Source organism: Astyanax mexicanus, chromosome 6 (assembly GCF_023375975.1).
Source record: "Astyanax mexicanus isolate ESR-SI-001 chromosome 6, AstMex3_surface, whole genome shotgun sequence".
Lineage (NCBI taxonomy): Eukaryota > Metazoa > Chordata > Actinopteri > Characiformes > Acestrorhamphidae > Astyanax > Astyanax mexicanus.
In genome coordinates, this window is record NC_064413.1 from 8,602,914 (window position 1) to 8,621,863 (window position 18,950).

General features: G+C 38.4%; 1 protein-coding gene across 4 annotated transcripts in view; it reads left to right on the top strand.

The window, feature by feature from the left end:
• The window catches only part of nbeal2 (neurobeachin-like 2), a 115,367-nt gene extending 97,872 nt beyond the window's left edge, over positions 1 to 17,495 (top strand). For all 4 annotated transcript variants that reach the window (XM_049480199.1, XM_049480200.1, XM_049480202.1 and 1 more), the window contains 14 exons: positions 221 to 351; positions 745 to 854; positions 1,569 to 1,686; positions 2,215 to 2,312; positions 2,515 to 2,628; positions 4,071 to 4,157; positions 4,920 to 5,029; positions 6,091 to 6,263; positions 6,904 to 6,998; positions 7,136 to 7,252; positions 7,818 to 7,979; positions 8,611 to 8,759; positions 9,705 to 9,840; positions 10,774 to 17,495. In XM_049480199.1, coding sequence (XP_049336156.1) covers positions 221 to 351; positions 745 to 854; positions 1,569 to 1,686; positions 2,215 to 2,312; positions 2,515 to 2,628; positions 4,071 to 4,157; positions 4,920 to 5,029; positions 6,091 to 6,263; positions 6,904 to 6,998; positions 7,136 to 7,252; positions 7,818 to 7,979; positions 8,611 to 8,759; positions 9,705 to 9,840; positions 10,774 to 10,881 — 1,708 coding nt within the window. In that variant the 3' untranslated portion in view covers positions 10,882 to 17,495. The remainder of the gene's footprint in view (positions 1 to 220; positions 352 to 744; positions 855 to 1,568; positions 1,687 to 2,214; positions 2,313 to 2,514; positions 2,629 to 4,070; positions 4,158 to 4,919; positions 5,030 to 6,090; positions 6,264 to 6,903; positions 6,999 to 7,135; positions 7,253 to 7,817; positions 7,980 to 8,610; positions 8,760 to 9,704; positions 9,841 to 10,773) is intronic.
• The last annotated feature ends 1,455 nt before the right edge of the window (positions 17,496 to 18,950 follow it).

Sequence of the window (18,950 nt, forward strand, 5' to 3'; positions counted from 1 at the left end):
ACAAAAATGTATGAAAATTTGGTTGTATATAGAGCAGTGTTTGGAGTGCTATAAAACAGAGCAAGCACCAGATCTGCCCACACAGACAATCATTTCATCACGATTCCCTGAACTTAGGAAAGAACACACACCTGGTGCATTTTAACACAGATCTAATCCCTGTGTCCCTTTAAATACTAATGTGTACAGTGTGTGTGTGTATGTGTGTGTGTGTGTGTAGGTTTGACTGTGCAGACCGGCAGTTCCACTCAGTAGCTGCAGCCTGGCAGGCTCGTATGGAGAGTCCGGCTGATGTTAAGGAGCTCATTCCCGAATTCTTCTACTTCCCAGAATTCCTGGACAACATGAATGGTAGATTTAACCCAGAACACATTTTTTCTCGTTTTATATTGACGGTGTTTTAATTACCAAAACTCACAACAGAATAGGACAGGGACAAAATATGGATATTGCGATATATATCTCGTCATGTGGCATCAAATACCCATTTTTTTATTGCAATATTGCCGCTCTAACCTTCTTGTGATATATCGAGAAGTCTTTAGTAGTCTAAGGAATTAATGTCAATACTTTTCACACCTTTCTTATTTGTGACCTTTATTATAAAGTGTTACCATTTGTTTTTTGTAATTTTAAGGAAGCGTGCTGAAGCTGACTGAAGGAGTTTAGAATGAGAGGGGTGGGTTTGGTCTGGATCCACTGTTATCTCCACACTCTTACCTGTGTTGTTCTGCGTTTCTGCAGGGTTTAACCTGGGCTGTCTGCAGGTGAATCAGGAACAGGTGAATAACGTGGTTCTGCCGCGCTGGGCCTCGTCTCGAGAAGATTTCATCAGAAAACACCGCAAAGCTCTGGTGAATATCAAGTGAACACAAACACACAAATACACACTAGTGGGGCCAGTTGATGAAAAAATTAATCAGATTAATAACCTTTTCTTCTCCTTAAGACAAAGCTTTTAATAATGGGTATTTAAATGAGTTTAAAGGAGGTTAACTAACACTAGTTTAGCTCCAACTTTCAGAAAAACTGAGAGAGAGCGTTTATTATGATTATATTATTATATAATATTATTATTATTATTATATTATTATTATATAATTGTGTATTTGCACTTTCTGTATGGCTGACATCAGTTATCCTCATTTTATGCACATCAACTGGTGTTCACTGTCTATTGTGTACAACTGCCCTACCTCCATTCTCCATTACACACACTTAAGACTGTACTTTTACACTTTACATTTGATTTTTTATTTTATTGTATTTATATGTATTGTTATATTTTTCTTTTTGTAACTTGTGTGTACTATACATACCTGCTGCTGGATGTCTAGAATTTCCCCTCTGTGATCTTATTTTAGCATTGATAAAAAAAAAATCTACCTTCTGAACTTACCAATAGCATGTTAGCAGAATCGCTATAAAACATACAGAACAGCTACTTAACAACTAAAGATTAAAAAGCTTACCTATAGAACGGACAGAACAGCAAAAAAAACCCTGTTTCAGGTCATGTTAACCAGAGACAGTAATGTATGTGTGTGTGTGTGTGTGTGTGTTTGCAGGAGAGCGAGCATGTGTCTGCACACTTACACGAGTGGATAGACCTCATATTCGGTTACAAACAGCGCGGACCTGAGGCAGTGGAGGCTCTCAACGTCTTCTACTACTGCACTTACGAAGGTAAAGCACTGCTGCTAAACCAGGGCTGCACAGTAGTGAATAAAATTTACCTTATATATCACAGTAATATAAACTTTAATTATTTTTTAGGGATTTTACTCTCCCTATTTAACGTAATACATTATATAAAGCATTTTGGACAATGTAAAAACTAAAGCAGCACTGCTTCATCTAGTCCACACGTACCTGCACAACACACTAACACCTTATACACTTCATACACCACCACCATGCGGATCAGTGTCACTGCAGTGTTGAGAATAATGATCCATCACCCAAATATGTGGTGGTCTATACTATGTGGTCCTGACCATTGAAGAAGAGGTAAAGGAGAAACTGATACAGAACTACACAGAACTGTAATTATTATAGAACTTCAAAGTGTTCCTCATATATAATCAGTGATAATGCAAATTAATATTGGGTGTAGAAATAAGCGGGTGGTCATAATGTTTTGCTTTATCAGTGCATTAAATGTAGAACATGTTTTTTCTTATAAATATAAGTCCTGTTTGTGTTCCTCTACAGGTGCTGTGGATCTGGATGCTATAGCCAATGAGACGGAGCGGAAAGCTTTGGAAGGCATCATCAGCAACTTTGGACAGACCCCCTGCCAGCTCCTCAAGGTACATCCCAGTGCCCCCCTCATCCCACACCCCCTTCCCACACCCAAACCACATACAGACCAGACACAGACCAAATCAGCTTCTGGGTGTGTTGGATTCAGGTTGAATTATGTTTTTTATAGAGTGCACTGCAGTGTAAGGTATAATGGTCTGTGTGTGTGTGTGTGTGTGTGTGTGTGTGTGTGTGTGTGTGTGCGCGCAGGAGGCCCATCCACCCCGCATGTCTGCAGAGAATGCATCCCGACGGCAGTCCCGGATCGACACTTTACCACCAAACCTCTTCGAGCAGCTGGACAAACTGCGGCCGTTTGTGGAGGTAAAACAATAATGCACACAAACATACAGATTTTTCATTAAAATGTTCTGCATTTTACATTAATACTAAAGTCATTCAAGCTATGAAGAAAATATTATTCATAAATAAATATTTAGTAAATAGAAAAATTATAAACAAGCCAGAATATGTTTTATATTTTGGATTTTACACAGTAGCTCCTCTTGTTTAGATGACAGTTTTGCACATCTTGGCTGGATTTTCTCAGTCAGCTTTATGAGGTAGATTCACCAAGATATCAGGCTTTCAGTTAACAGCTGTGCTTCACTTGTCGAGAGTTAATTACTTTGAGAGAATCAGTTGTAAAGTTGTGAAGAGGTAGAGTTGGTATACAGTGAATAGCCCTTTTTTAATAACGTTCTAATACATATTATGACAAGAACTACTATAATAAATAAAGAAAAAAAGACCATCAAAAATCTTATGAAGAAACTGGCTCTCATCAGGACCTTCTCAGGAAAAAAAGAACAAGGGCCCTATTGTGCATCCTGCGCAAGGCGCATTGTGATGCTGGTTCCTATCGTACACCCTGTCAATAGTCTATTTTCATGCCTTGCACCGAAGCTGTTAATATTGCATCAGAGTTTAGAAATATATCTACACTAAGGGGCATGTTGGTCTGTAAATGAGGTGTGTTCAGGTAAATTTCTGGCATGTTTCTATCTTGACAATGGGAAATACAGGTGCACAACTGACTGATTAAAACCCTGACAACAGTCAGCAGTCAGCCGCCCAATCCTATCTTTGCCTGCAAGTGTACACAACCGCCCATGCCACACATATATACATGAGATTTTTTTAGATCAGGTTTTACATCAGCAAAAACAGAATGAAGAATAAAATAACATTGCTGTTTCCTTAAAAGAGCTGCGGGCGCACCTTCACAGCATAAATCAAAGGTCAGTATCCTCTACTAAGACATGCAAAAGCGCTGTACTGTTAAGATACGAATGCACCAAAGTCAAAGCACATCTGGCTCTTAAAGGGAATGAGCACCCTGACACACTTTCATGTTATGCCCAAAACACACCCATAATTAATTACGGTAAGAGAAATAGTTCATGCGCGTTTTGAGTCACGCAAGGCGTACTTTTTGCACCCTTTTGATATGCTCTAAATAATGCTGCGTGATGCACAATTGACCGTTGTTCTTTGTAGGCTAAAATAGTGCCCCAAGAGTTATCTCTGTTGCACAGGATAAGCTCATCAGAGTTTCCAGCCTCAAGTTAACAGCTCCCCAGAAAAGAGCCCCCAAATGCTTTACAGAGTGTTTTGGTTTAACACAAAGATTCTACATGATTTCTTAAGTCTGAATGACTTCAAAACATTGAATTAGAAGGTGTGTCCAATCTTTTGACTGGACTGTATGTAAATTAAGGCTGAATGGTGTGTAATGTGTATGTGTGTGTGTGTGTGTCCTGCAGGTGGTGAGTGATGGTGTTCCTCTAGTTCAGGCTGTGGTACCCAGGAACCAAACACGGAGCTTCATCATCCAGGGCTCGGACGTACTGGTGAGACCCAAAACATACACACACGCACGCACACACACACACACACACACACACACACACACACATATATAGCATACAAGTATTCATATGCCTGCCTTTGCACACAAACAAACTTGAGTGACATCCCATTCTTAATCCATAGGGTTTAGTATGATGTGGGTTCATCCTTTACAGCTATAACATATTTAACTTTAAAGGCTTTCACAAGGTTTAGGAGTGTATTGTGATACTCGTTTCCAAATTTAAGCCACTGTTATTCATTTTGAGAAATAGGTTATATTAAGAAATCTCGATTTACATATATTTTTTCTAGTTTTTTTTTATTATTTCTAATTTTTCGTATTTTCTCCCCAATTTAGCACAGCCAATTACTCAACCCACTCATTAGGACTCCCCCTATCACCAGTAATGCCCCAACACACCAGGAAGATGAAGACTAGCACGTGCTTCCTCCGATACATGTGAAGTCTGCCACCACTTCTTTTCTAGCTGCTGCTGATGCAGCATTGCCGAGTAGCCAGCGCTACCACTCGTCGCCATTTTTTCTAGTTTTTTACAGTTTTTCGTAGTTTGGCAGCAGCATGATATCTGCCTAGCCACCACATGGCACCCTACTGGATACCACAGAAAAAGCCTTACTACCACTTTACAAATTCCAACTTACCAAATCCATTTTAAAAGTGCTTTGGGAGTTCAGTAACTGTGCATTTAGGCTGCTGATGTATTTCCTCTAATATACTGTATTTTATCACATTAATCCAGGTGAGTGTAAGTGCTAACGGACAGATCGGAACACACAGCTGGCTCCCCTACGACAAAAACATCGCCAACTACTTCACCTTCTCGAAGGACCCCACCATGAGCAACCCAAAGTACGTCCAGATCTTTTAGCTCAGTTGGATTGCAGTTTTATAAGACAATTTCACTACAGTTCAGTTTGATTCAGAATGAATGCTTAAACTAGAGCTGTTTATACAAGAGTGAAATAACCACCTTATTCTACCTGAGTCTGATTCTTCTGTATATGTGTTATAATATTTAGTCAGTAAAGTAAATGCAGTCTGAAGTAGCTACTGATTTGAGCACTCATCATAAAGTAGCTAGATATGCTAACCCAACAGTTCAGTAGGCTATTAAACATAATTTACAGCAATTTTTGGGCGTTTATGTGGGTTTGAGGCATCAAACTTACGTTTTAAAAATAGCCTTATTACTCCTATTTCATTTCAGCTTGTTTTTTTATTCCGGCTTCTTTTTAATTAATAACACCCCCTATCCAGATAAATCTCTCCATCCAGATAGAGTGAATCTGATTGTAATTGGATGTAGAGAAGTATAAACATATACCATTCCGACTCCCTATTGGTTTATACTGTGATTCATCACACCTGCAAACACCCTAGTATAAAGATGATCCGTGCAGAGACTAAAGAGAACTCCAGACAAACTCCAGTCCAACTAAGCTTCTTTAATATATTTACATTCTACTAAAATATATTCATTTACAATAGTCATATATGCAGCTGAAACAGAGAACAGCCTAGTGCATCCCAAATTTATTAACATTAACATTTTAATAGAACATTATAGTCATAATGGCTTTTAGTAAAATGTGTTTTGGGGAGGTTGGGTGGGGGTAGTGCAATATAGGACTCTATATAGTGGCGTGGCCTAAACTTCTGTACTTAAAGACATTTTCCCCCCTTACATTACTTTTATACTTTAAGTAGTAGTTCTACCTGAATAATGAATGTCAATGTCAATGAATGTCACACCTTTAGTCTGAAGTAGCTACTGCTTTGAAGACTTATATAAATATAGCTAGATATGGAAACCCAGCAGTCCAGCAGGCTATTAAAGGTTGTTTACAGCTATTTGGGAGCATAGTTAGCTAACATTTATCCTTCCGTGTGTGTGTGTTGTGTGTATGTAGGACCCAGCGGTTCCTGAGTGGTCCATTCTCCCCAGGAGTTGAGATTGGAGCCCAGGTGCTGGTGGTCTCCAGTGACGGCCGGCTGCTGTTCAGCGGGGGACACTGGGACTGCAGCCTGCGCGTCACCATGCTGGGGAAGGGCAAGATGGTGGGCAGGATCTGCAGACACATCGGTGAGACACGCCATACTCTTTAATGATCTATAATGATCATAAGATCCACATGATCAATGTGACTAGGGCTGGGCGATATGGCCCTAAAATAATATCACAATATTTCATGGTAATTTTACGATACCGATACTTTTGGTGATATTTCAAGAATACACTACTGCAACAAAATGAAAAATATTTTTTATTATGGCATGCAGTATGAAATGGCACAACACTATCTGAGATATAAAAGAAAATACAAAAAATTAAATCAGATTTGTAACAGAAGTCAATGATCCAGAATGTCACAGTCTGTCTCTAGTAGATATATAATGGGGAATGAGAAAAGTGTGACTTTTTCTTTTGCTAAAAACAGCAAAAATGTGGTACCCTGATGTGATAATTAGGGGTGGGTGATATGGCACGATATTTCAGGGTATAATATCAATTACAATATTTAAAAATGTTGGTGATATTATTGCATACGGTACAATATGGCGCATCCCTAATTCTGACAGACTGTAATAAACTAGAGGAAGTGAAGAGGGTACTCTGTTATGCTCTATATTCTTTATATAATCCAGACACTGACTATTTATTAACTTTCTGACACTCTCTCTCTCTCTCTCTCTCTCTCTCTCTCTCTCTCTTTCTGTTGTAGATGTGGTCACTTGTCTGTCTTTGGATTTGTGTGGAATCTACCTCATTTCTGGCTCTCGAGACACCACCTGCATGGTGTGGCAGGTCCTTCAGCAGGTCAGCTCTTCATACCTAACATTACATCTTTAATACTTCAGTTTATCATTTTAATTATTTACTACAATAGAGAATCAAGCCATCTTCTGCCTCCTGAAGGGGACACTTACCCACTCTGTCTCTCTGTCTGTCTCCAGGGTGGTTTCTCCAGCGGTCTGTCTCCTCGGCCAGTGCAGGTGTTGTGTGGTCATGATCAGGAGGTCACTTGTGTCTCTATCAGCACTGAGTTAGATATGGCTGTTTCAGGTTCAAAGGTTAGACACATCATTAGTACTCATATTACACCTTTAATACTTACTTTACACCTTTACTACTCATTGTAACACTGTTAATACTAACTTTATACCACTACTTCTCTCGCTACACTATTGATATTCACTTTACACCATTAAAACTTATGTTACACCTTTAATACTTACTTTACACTTTTACTAGTCATACAACACTATTAATAATCACTTTACACCAATTATACTCACTTTATTACCAATAGTACTCACTTTACACTTTTACTACTCACATAACAGTTTGTACTCACATTAAACCTTTGCTGTTTAAGTTACACAATTAATTCTTATTTTACAAAGCTCACTGCACCATTACTTTTCAGGTAACACCACTTTATACCATTACTATTCTAGTAACACTATTAATATTCACTCTTTACCATTGATACTCTTTTGTTATTAATTTATTATTACAGTCCTTACTTTATTTTAATTAAATATTCCAGCTTTAGTTTACACTTTTTTTCACTACCCTATACCTCTTTATTGCTGCAGTGTCTCTCTGTAATGTTTATTTGTCTCCTGTGTGCAGGACGGTACAGTGATCATGCACAGCGTGCGGCGGGGACAGTACCTGCGGACGCTGCGTCCCCCCTGTGAGAGTTTTTACTCTGCCCGTGTTGCCCAGCTGCAGGTGGGCATGGAGGGGCACATGGTTGCTCAGACTGTTATGGAGGGGCGCACGGCTGGGAAGGCAAGTTAAGTGTCTCATGTTTGTCTATAAAGTAAAGCCAGGGTTTGTCTCAATATATATTTATACTTTAAAGCTCCACTAGGTAGGATTGAGATTTTGTGCTCATGGGCTCCCCCTACAGTTGTAGAGCGTAATAAATGTTTTAGATTAGTTTCTGTTTCTCGTTTTCTGGCTTTCACAGACATATTCGGTCTCTTTCCAGCTTCAGCCAGAGTGTCTGTATGTTAGTTTGTAAAGAATGAACCAGTAGAACTATTAGAACTAAAGGTCGGAAAGCAGGTCGCAGTTCTCGCGAGCGTTGGTCGCGGCCGCCTCGGACAACTTACAAATTCTGGTTTGAGCTCAGAGGAGCTCCGGCACAGACACGAGAGCACCGCTATTCCTCCTATTATACCTCAATGCAGCGCTGCAGTGAGTTTCAAGCTGTAATTTTACTTCTTTAAAAAGATCAAAAATCAAGGAAATCCTACCTAGTGCTGCTTTAATTAGAAATTTAAGTGTGAAATTAAGTGTGTTTACCTTTGGTCACCGAGGTTAAGGTTAGGTGTAGGTATAGTATACATTATCTACAGTTATTATTATGTGAATGGAAGGTCTTCACAACATCTGTTTGTGTGTGTGTGTGTTTTAGGAGAGATATGCGTTGTATGTATACTCTGTTAACGGCACGCTGCTGGCGTCTGTGGTTCTGGAGGAGCCGGTGTCTGCGCTGTACCTTGTGTCTGATTACCTCGTACTGGGCACACTACAGGGCAACCTGCACATCCGGGACCTGTTCAGGTAAGTGGCAGCACCCACCAGGACCCCCGTGAACCACTAGGGGGATCGTTAGACAGTTGGCACAACTGACCCAAATGGTTTAAGTTGCCAGTGTTCCCGGAGATGCACAACAGTACTTCTTTTCCACTTCTGCTGTCGTCTGCTCTCAGCAGTAATTGGTGTATCCCTTCTATGTTTGTTGTAAAAGGACACGCCCATCCTGTCAGACAGTATTTTATTAGATTCATTTAAATATGAGTGGCCCCTCTAACAGAACCACTGGCCCTAGATCCTGAGGCGTTTTTATTCATTTGTATAAGAAAATATAAATAAAAATTTATATAAAAATATAAAAATAGAGATCACTTACACAATTACTTACACTACTATTTCTCTCCAAAATACAGGGAAGGGGCGCTGAGTAAGCTCTGCCAATATGATCAGGAGGTTGCTGGTTCGAATCCTGGTCATGCAGCTTGCCATAAGCTGCCAGAGCCCTGAGAGAGCACAATTGGCCTTGCTCTCTCTCAGTGGGTAGATGGCGCTCCCTCCTCCCATCACTCCTAGGGTGATGTCGATCAGCACAAGTAGTCTGTGAGCTGATGTATCGAAACTGAGTCGCTGCGCTTTCCTCCAAATGCATTGTGATGCTACTTGGCAATGTTGCATCAGTAGCAGTTCAAAAGGAGGTGGTGGAGGACTTCACATGTATCAGAGGGGGCATGTGCTAGTCTTCACCCTCCCTGTGTTGTGGCAGCACTAGTGATAGGGGATATACAGCCGAGTAACAGCTTAATGGGTTGGACAATTGGCTTAGCTAAATAAAGAAAATACAGGGAAGAACCAAGTGATTTATTTAAGTGATTGACCTCACTACTATAAATGTAATGCCACTTAACCTTATTGTGTGTGTGTGTGTGTGTGTGTGTGTGTGTGTGTGTGTGTGTGTGTGTGTGTGCATTGCAGTCTAGAGCAGGCAGCGAAGCCCCTGGCGCTGAAGGTGCCCATCCGCAGCGTATCCGTCACTAAGGAGAGCAGTCACATCCTGGTGGGGCTGGAGGACGGGAAGCTGATTGTGGTGGGAGCAGGAAAACCAGAGGAGGTAAGGGGGTCATGTGATAGACCAACACAATGTGACATCACAGCCATTAGGATTTCAAACTGTACCTTTGTTTATGTTATACAGTACCAGTCAAAAGTTTGGACACATCTTCTTATTCAATTATTTTTTTTTTCATAATTTGTAAATGAACAGTAAAGTCATCCGGACTATGAAGGAGGAGCACATAAAGAATCATGTTGTAACTTAAAATACTCTTATCTTGCTAAGCTGTTAACTTGTAGTTTCTGAGGCTGGTAACTCTGATTAACTTATCCTGTGCAACAGAGGGAACTCTTGCGCTTTCTTTCCTGGGGCAGTCCTGATGAGAGCCAGAAAGTATATTTCTTTACTTAGTTGAGTAGTTCTTGCCATAATATAGACTAGAACATTACTCAAATAGAGCTATTCACTGTATACCTGTAACTCTACCTCTTCACAACTTTACAACTGATGCTCTCAAACACATTAAGAGGCAAGAAATGCAAGTAATTAACTCTTGACGAGTTCAGCACAGCTGTTAACTGAAAGCCTGAATTCCAGGTGACTCTAAATCATAAAGCAGACTGAGAAAATGCAAAGCTGTCATCTATGCATGAGGTGCTACTTTGAAGAATTTAAAATATAAAACATATTCTGGTTTGTATAACACTTTTTGTTTACTAAGTAATTATATATGTTTTTATTTATAGTGTAGAAGACTTTAGTATTAATCTACAATCCAAAAAATTAAAAATCATAAAAAAAACACAGTATAACGCAATAAAGTAGGGATGTATCGGATCGGGACTAGGTATCGGCAGATACTTAAAATCAAATGTCTTGAACCTGGAGCAAAAACATGTGATTGGGACATACCTAAAATATAGTTTATATTTGTATTACTTTGTATTGTTCTGATGACCGTGTGTGTGTGTGTGTGTGTGTGTGTGGCAGGTCCGTTCGGGTCAGTTCTCCCGTCGGCTGTGGGGCTCCACTCGCAGGATCTCTCAGGTCTCCTCTGGAGAGACGGAGTACAACCCAGCCGAGCATGCTGGAAAATGAGCCTCACACACTGTGCCTTCACCAACACACTCCTGAGACGACTACCTTCGTCTCTCTCTCTCTCTCTCTCTCTCTCTCTCTCTCTCTCTTTCTCACACACACACACACACACACACACACTCTTTCATTCCCTCGAGGCCGAGTCGTCCAAAGCTGCACTTTTTTCCTCTTTGTTGTTTTAAAGGGAACTGAACTCTAAGACGATTTCATTCCAAAGACGCTGGAGAGTTGGAGGCGGGACACACTCTTTGATGTGGGAGTGTGTGTATGTGTGTGTCTGTGTGTGAGGTGGGGGTGTAACACACACTCCACTACGACTCGGAGTCAGGACTTCTATAGCACTTCTGAAAAGACACACACACACACACACACACATGTACATACATACGTATGCTGAACATGTCTACGGGAACTGCCTGCGCTGCCGTCTCGCTCTGGAATTGTCTAAAACTTGAAGACTTTTTTTTTTTCTTTAAACAAAGATATTTTAACTGTAATGTGATTGTGTCTGTGTGAGAGTGTGTGTGTGTGTGTATGCTGTGGAAAATGACATGTTTGTGAGTGAAATCATCTTTAATTTAGTCTAAATATTAAATATTTCCCTCTGTTAAGGCCCTTTCACACATTCACACAGAGCCTGGTCTGTTTTTTTGTGTTGCCTGATGTTTTAAAATCAGACCGACCAATCTGAGCTCATGAGCCTGAAGTCCTTACTAATGAACTACAGCCAGAGAAGCTCTAGAGAGGCCATTTAAGAATCTCTTTTAGGGTTGTTAGACCACCAGAGGGCGCTCCCGAGTGAGTCCAAATTCCAAAGAGTTTATAAATGTTTATAAATGTTTTCCTCAACTCATAGAAATATCAGATGTTTCAACACAGCAGACATAATATTTAAAGCTTTTAAACTCCATCAGCTCACCAAATAAGTCAGGACACATTAGCAGTAATGCTGCATCTTCCCTGCCTAATTTTTTTTTCCTTTTGCTTTTTTAGTGAAATTAAAGGTAGGTTAGACACTATGGGCCCTATTGTGCACCCTAAGTAAGGCGCGTCACAATGCTCTTTGCTATCTTACACCACGTCATTAGTCTTTTTTTACACCTTGCGACCGTGGCGTTAAAATTATGTCAGAGTTTAGGAGCTACACTGATGGGCGTGGTGGTCTGGAAATAAGGTGTTTTCAGTTAAATTTCTGGAGTGTTTCTGTCTTGGCAGCAGAAAACAAAGGTGCACCACTTACTGATTTAAACCCTGACAACAGTCAGTAGTCACCCATCCATACCTATCATAGCTACACAGGTGAGCCGGGCACAAGGCATGTGCTCAACGTGGGTACACACCCACTTCTTACACACATCGACCCTCTGCAGCGTACAAAATTAGCTTTTACTTCAACAATAAACAGAGTAAAATACCATTGTTGTTCCTGTAAATTACCTGCTGGTGCACCTACACAGCGTGAACACACGTCAGTATCCTCAACTAAGACCTGCAAAGTGTCGCTCTGTTAAGATATTGATGTGCCAAAGTCAGAGTGTACCCGGCTCTTAAAGGGAAAAGCAAGTGAAACGCTGATTGTTTTATTTCACGTAATGCAAGGCATATTTTTGGTTTTCAACAACTTTTTAACAGGGGTTTTAGATGTAGATCTTGGTTGTCTGTCTGTTTTGCATTGCATTGTGGGATAATAGTGTCCATAGTAACCACACTCAAAAACTGACTGATTCTGTTTATTATTCCTGGATAATTGAGTATAATCAGCTTTAAAAGTTTTATCTAAACTGCATATTTCATACTCAAAAACTGGTTAGTATTAATAAATAGAACATAATTGGGACACATTGTTGGGGCAGAGCTTTACATAGTACTTCATGGTTTAGTTTGTTGTTAATTACAGAGTTTATCTGTTTATTTTTTTCTGATATAATAAGATAATTACGGGTTTCCGTTTCCTTTTGATCGAATGCTTTAGTTTGTTACAATTGTTTCAATTATGAGCTGTTGCTTATTTCAGCGTTTTGTAGGCCAGAAGACCAGATTGGCCCACAAACTTCAACACTGTAGAAAAATTATGTAAAATTCAAACAAACATCTTGCTAGAAACTGCAAAAATTGAATATATATATATAGACTGAATTTGAGATGATTTTGCTTGCAGGAATGTTTTTTGTTAGTGTGTGATTGGGTAAAATGTGTATGTGTGTGTATTTGTGTTTTTTGTTTAAATGCTAATGCTAATGTAAAGCAATAATGAGTGCTCTGGTCTGATCAGAGCTTTAGTCTGTTCACTGTTGCTGGATGTTTTATTGTTTTTAAGCTGTTATTTGTGCTTTTAAGGGTCGATTTGCGTTCAGCCGTTCTGTCCGTGCCTTAATCTGAGTACAGAGCAGCCGGGGGTTCAGACTGAACCACACTGTTACACTGCTGTATGTCTGATGATCACATATGCTTAAGTGGATTTTTAGAGGATCTGGCATGTGTGTGTATATATACCGAGCACTGGGAATAATTGATAAAGGATTTTTGTATCTATTATGTCTAAGTGCCTTTAGACTCCACCCTTTTTACTCACTTATTCTTGTGTTTTTTTAATACTGTATGGAAAGGCTCTCTTTTTCCTGTCTTTAAACTTCCCTCAGTTTAATAGCGACGGTTATAATGGAAATCAGTGGGTGGATGGAGCATCTGCCAATTGAGTGTGGTGTCACTGAGTGCATTTACACATCACTGCAAAAAAAAGATCTTGCTAAAATTTTAGCAAGTTAAATCCTTCTAAATCTACTTTAAATGTCTGACACTTCTCATTTTTGTATTTTAGAATTTTCAATTCTATAAGAGTTTTCAACTTTTTCTAAATGATATATTTCCTTGTTTTAAGTAGTTTAATCAGCTGACATCTACTGACATATATAACTAAGTTCAGTTATTTCCTGAATTAAGCAAAATGATCTGCCAAAACAATGAACTGCTTAAAACAACAAAGTTAGAAATTAGTTATTAATTTGTAAAATATTACTTTAACAATCTCAGAAATAAGAAATTTAGGAGGATTTTACTTGCTAAGATATCATTTTTCAAATCCGATTGTAGTCAGATTACTGCAGTTTATTATCAGATTACTCTTGTAGTCATGTAAACAGCATACTCTACCTTAGATCATACTCTTTCTTAGAGTTTAATAAAGAAATGCAATAAAAACAAACTGTTTTTATTGTAATAGCTCAGTAATTTGATTTCTTCAGTGCATGTAAACTTTAAACTGGAGTATTCTGGGATTTTTGCATGAGTGAAAATTATCGAGCTGTGTTTAACGCCAGTTGGCGTCCAAACACCCAAAACTAAAGGATTTAAATAATCTTCATTTTAAAGCTGATGTGGTTTCAAAGCAGAAATCTGATAATATCCTGACTTGTGTAAACTCTAGGAGAGTTTTCCTATTATCTGATTCATTTAAGTTCAGGTTCGGGTTTATTAACGAACTTTGCAGGATGTTCTGCAGTAAATTGTGAACTGGATTATGAAGTGCATGTAAACGTGCTCAGTGTGTTTGTTTTTTGTTTATGTTCAGATAGACATTGGGACACAAAACTCTGAAGTGTTCGTCCTTAAACTCTGTAAAGTGCCTCAAACTACTGTATCCTGTGTGTGTGTGTGTGTGTGTGTGTGTGTACTGTTCACGCAGCTGCTTTAAGCCGGCTCATATGAATGTGTGTTTTGGCGTGAGGCAGAATGCTAACAATGCTAAGCGGTCTGCACTGGAATTTTTTTTCCTCTTTCCTTGAAGCACTGAATGCTTTGAAGCGTGTGTATGTGTGTGTGTGTGTGTGTGTGTCTGTGGAACATATGGGTATGCAGCCTCTCTGGGTTGGAGCTACGCTAACATCCTGCCTGGCTGCAGCGAATAGCCGCTAATCTGCAGCCTTTCCTGCCTCTCTTTCTGATGTGTGCAAACGGCTTCAAAATGCTGAATACAGATTTTTTGCACAATTACACATACACACACTTTTATACACACACGCTAATCGTGCACACATGCACACTAGCCCAGAAGAATGTCAGTTGCAGTTCGGTTTGTGCTGAAATTCAATTCTTAAAGGAACAGTTTGATTAAGGGTCATAAAGTGTCATGATTGGATCACGGATTCCAGATTTAGTCGATAATCTGAGGCATGTTTGGTACCTGATGTGTGCTTCTTTAATTGATAACGAGAGATGCTAGTTTATTAAGTTTAACAATCACTGATTCTGATTTAGCATTTAAGATTTCTCCACTAATCATATGTTTGTTACACACTTGCACAGATTTTTTTTTTTTATTATTGAGGCACTGCCACTGTGATTGGAGAATCAAAAGTTCAAATCCAAGTCATGCTGCTTTCCATCAGCAGCCGGAGTCCGAGAGAACATAGTCGGTCGTGCTCTCTCTGGGTGGGTACAGTAGGTGGCGCCGTGATGCTGCATTGCCAGTGGCAGTTGTAAAAGAGGTGGTGTCTGACTTCACATGTATCGGAGGAGGCATGTGCTGGTATTCACCTTCCTAGTTTTGGGGGATTCCCTGGTGATTAGAGTCCTAATGTGTTGGTCTTCTTAATAGGGAAGAAAATTGGATTAAATGAATGAACGATTGATTTTCCCACCAAGCAGTTTTTTGGTTAGTAGAACGTTTTTTATTAACATTCTTAGAACGTTCAATCTGTCAAGTTGTCTGGATGTTCTTAATACGTTTTTTTAATTACAGTTAACATGCTGGTATTGTCGCTCCAGGGTCACTTTGTGTCTATGTTTGAATTTTTATTTTTGAGAATGTTACTTTTAACATTTACATTATGTTAGTTTTTTGTATAGCTTTGAAAGTTATGTGACAAACATTATAATATTGTTGTGATGCGAACCATTATTATGTACATAATATATAGAGTATGTGTGAAACATTATTTCTGTAACATTACAGACTAACCTTCCTGGAAACTTTCCAAAATGTTTCTAAATGTTCTTCTAACGTTCTCTGTTAGCTGAGTTAGTGTTTTATCAGAGTGCGCAGAGTGATACCACATACTGTGCTGAGGATAAAGTAGATCCGGTTTCTCCTGTGCTCAGCTAAAATGTTCTGTTAAGATACTGCTATATCTTTCTCATAGAAATTCCCCAATTATCGTTATTTAAGTGTAATCAAATCTTAGTCAAAAATCATAATTCTCAATTTTGTACAGTTTTAGACAACATTAGTTAGTAGTTGCTTAAAATATGGAATGTTACTAAATCAGTTAATACAGATGGGCTTATTTTCGAATAAAAAATGCTATTAATAAACACAAAAGATTGACTTTAAATTGAACGTTCAGTAAGAGGAACAGTGCTGCTTTTGATTCAGAACCTTACATTAGCCTTATATGAGCTTAAGTTTAAGCCGTATATAAATTTCCTATTTTTTTTTTAAGAGAATCATATTCCAAATGATTTAATGTTTAATCATCCCAGCATCAGTATATACATATTTATTTGGATTGATAAAGGTATATATAGACATATAGTCCCTATAGTCCCTACTTTTAGTCAGTAAACGTGTAGCTAACTAGCTACGTTTCCAGCACAGCTCATTATGAGAAATGTTTGGGTTGATTTTTCTTTTTTTTATTTATTTAACTACATGCGTTTGACCAGCTTTTAGACAAAGGCCTGCTGTGTTATCTTTAAAGAAGCTAGCTAATGTTAGCCAGATTTTTAAAACTTTTAGTAAATGTTATTAAAAATTGCTGAGCTAGCTTGCTAATAGTATATTAGCTCACTACTATTTAGCTAAATAACAAGTTAGCATTCTTCCCCGAGTATTCCTTTTCCATTTTCAAGGTTAAATGGAAAACTTTGGGAAAATGCTAACTTGTTATGTAGCTAAATACAAGTGAGCTGACATAAAATTGCTAAAACAAAAATGAGGGGAAAGAGACATCTTGTTTAGCTAGCTAGTTTAGCAGGCTTTAGTAACATTTAGTACATGTTTCTTCACTAAGCTTCTACAGCACACCGTGAATCTGCTTTGTTTAAAGATGCACATTTTAGTGGGTGTGTTTACAGAGATCAGAGATTAGTTACAGTGTAAATACAGTGTTAGTGAGCAACATTAGCCTACCATCTCCTGTTGTAAACTAAAGAAGCGCGTACCTCAGACAGCAAACATGCCATTTCTGATCGACTAAATCTGGGATCAGTGATCAATCACTGGTCAATCACAATTCTGATTTCAGCTGAACTGCCCCTTTAACCACAACACAAACAAAGCCATAATAAAAGTCCTTTTTGAGAGTCGCCTTTTTGAGAGTTCAGCGGTGGTGAACCCTGCTGGACAGAGTGAACGAGTGGATTAGTTTAGGAGACCCTGCCTCACTTCACTTCAGAGTGAACAGGGTGTGAACTGATGATAAACTGTGCTGTATAGCTGAGCGATATGCATAAAACTCCATATTGTGATTGTACTGCTGTATATTGCCACTGTAATATTTTAATGCCTCGCAATAATGTATAACACTGATGTTAAAGGGTTAGAGGGTCCATATCAGTGGATAAACACACTTTCCTCACTTTGTTTTTGGAAATAAAAGTTTGATTGAATATGTAAACGCTGTTTCAGAAAATGGTACTCTTATGTTGAATTCGTTGGGAAGTAGATGAATGCATTTAGAATGAAGTCAGCATTTAAAACCTGTTAAGGTTTTAGATCTCTGTAAAATTTGCTAAAAATGTATTATTATTTGTAGAGTTGCACCAAAACTAATATTTATTGTCAAAACTGAAACCAAACATAATGAAACATTTACTACCGAAACATGAAATACCGAAAACTCAATACAGCTTATTGCAGGTTTACATTCATTTTGCCACTTTTTTCTATGGAATAAATTAAATACATAACTCTTGTTCTTTCTTTTCTTGAGGCAGTCCTGAAGAGAGCCAGTTTCATCATAAAGTTTTTGATGGTCTTTAAAATGTTCTTGAAATATTTTAGATTGACTGACCTTCATTTTTTAAAGTAATTTTTTCTTTATTTAGTTAAGTAGTTCTTGCCATAACATGGATTAGAACATTACTTTACAACTGATGCTCTCAAACACATTAAGAGACAAGAAATTCAATTCTTGACGCGTTCAGCACAGCTGTTAACTGAAAGCCTGAATTCCAGGTGACTGACAAAGAAAATTCAAATATCCAAAAATATAAAACATTCTGGTTCGTAGTTTTTTGTTTACTTAATTGGATGACTTTAGCATTAATCTTCAATGCAGAACATTTTAAAATAATGAAAATACCTGTCTGCACTTGCCATTGTATATAAACCCGTGTGATCGTTGCATCTGGGAAGGAGCGGGTGGGGCATTCGGGTGGGGAATTTCACACACTCGATTGCATTTGTTACTGATTTTTTCTTTGAGATACACTTCATGAGTCAAAACTGAAGTTAAGGACATAATGTGTACAGTTGAATCAGCTAGGTAGCAGTGTTATAGAGTGGACAGTGAGCGGGCACAGAGTTTAACTCTTTGACTGTTTCGGTGTGTTTTTTCTGTTTTTGTCAGCTCCTCTTTTTCAGGTCTTATAACACAGTAATTATATCAGACAGTCACATGCCCTGATCTCTTTTACTCCATAAGACATACGGCTGCTCAAAAATATAATCATTTAAAATGTAAAAGGAAGCAGAATTGTTATATTTTCCTGTAACTGATCATGTTCTGGTCAAACTTTTACTTTTTTTTTACTTATTTTTTAATGTATAGACTTTAAATATATTCACACCTAACATATCTTGAACCAAAAATGGTTAGACTAGAGTGTATATGAGTTGAAAGCATAAGAATATTGATGATAGATCATTACATGGCTTATTAATTATTACTTTGACAAAATACATGGAGAAACAGCATCAGGCGGATTTATTTTTCTTGATAATCACACCTCTAGGATGTGGTAGATGTAGATGTAGATACATGTAGATACTAAAAACCTGACACTCAGAGCAGCCTATGCCTTTCAGTATTTTGATCAGGACACACAACGGAAACTATATACAAAAATGT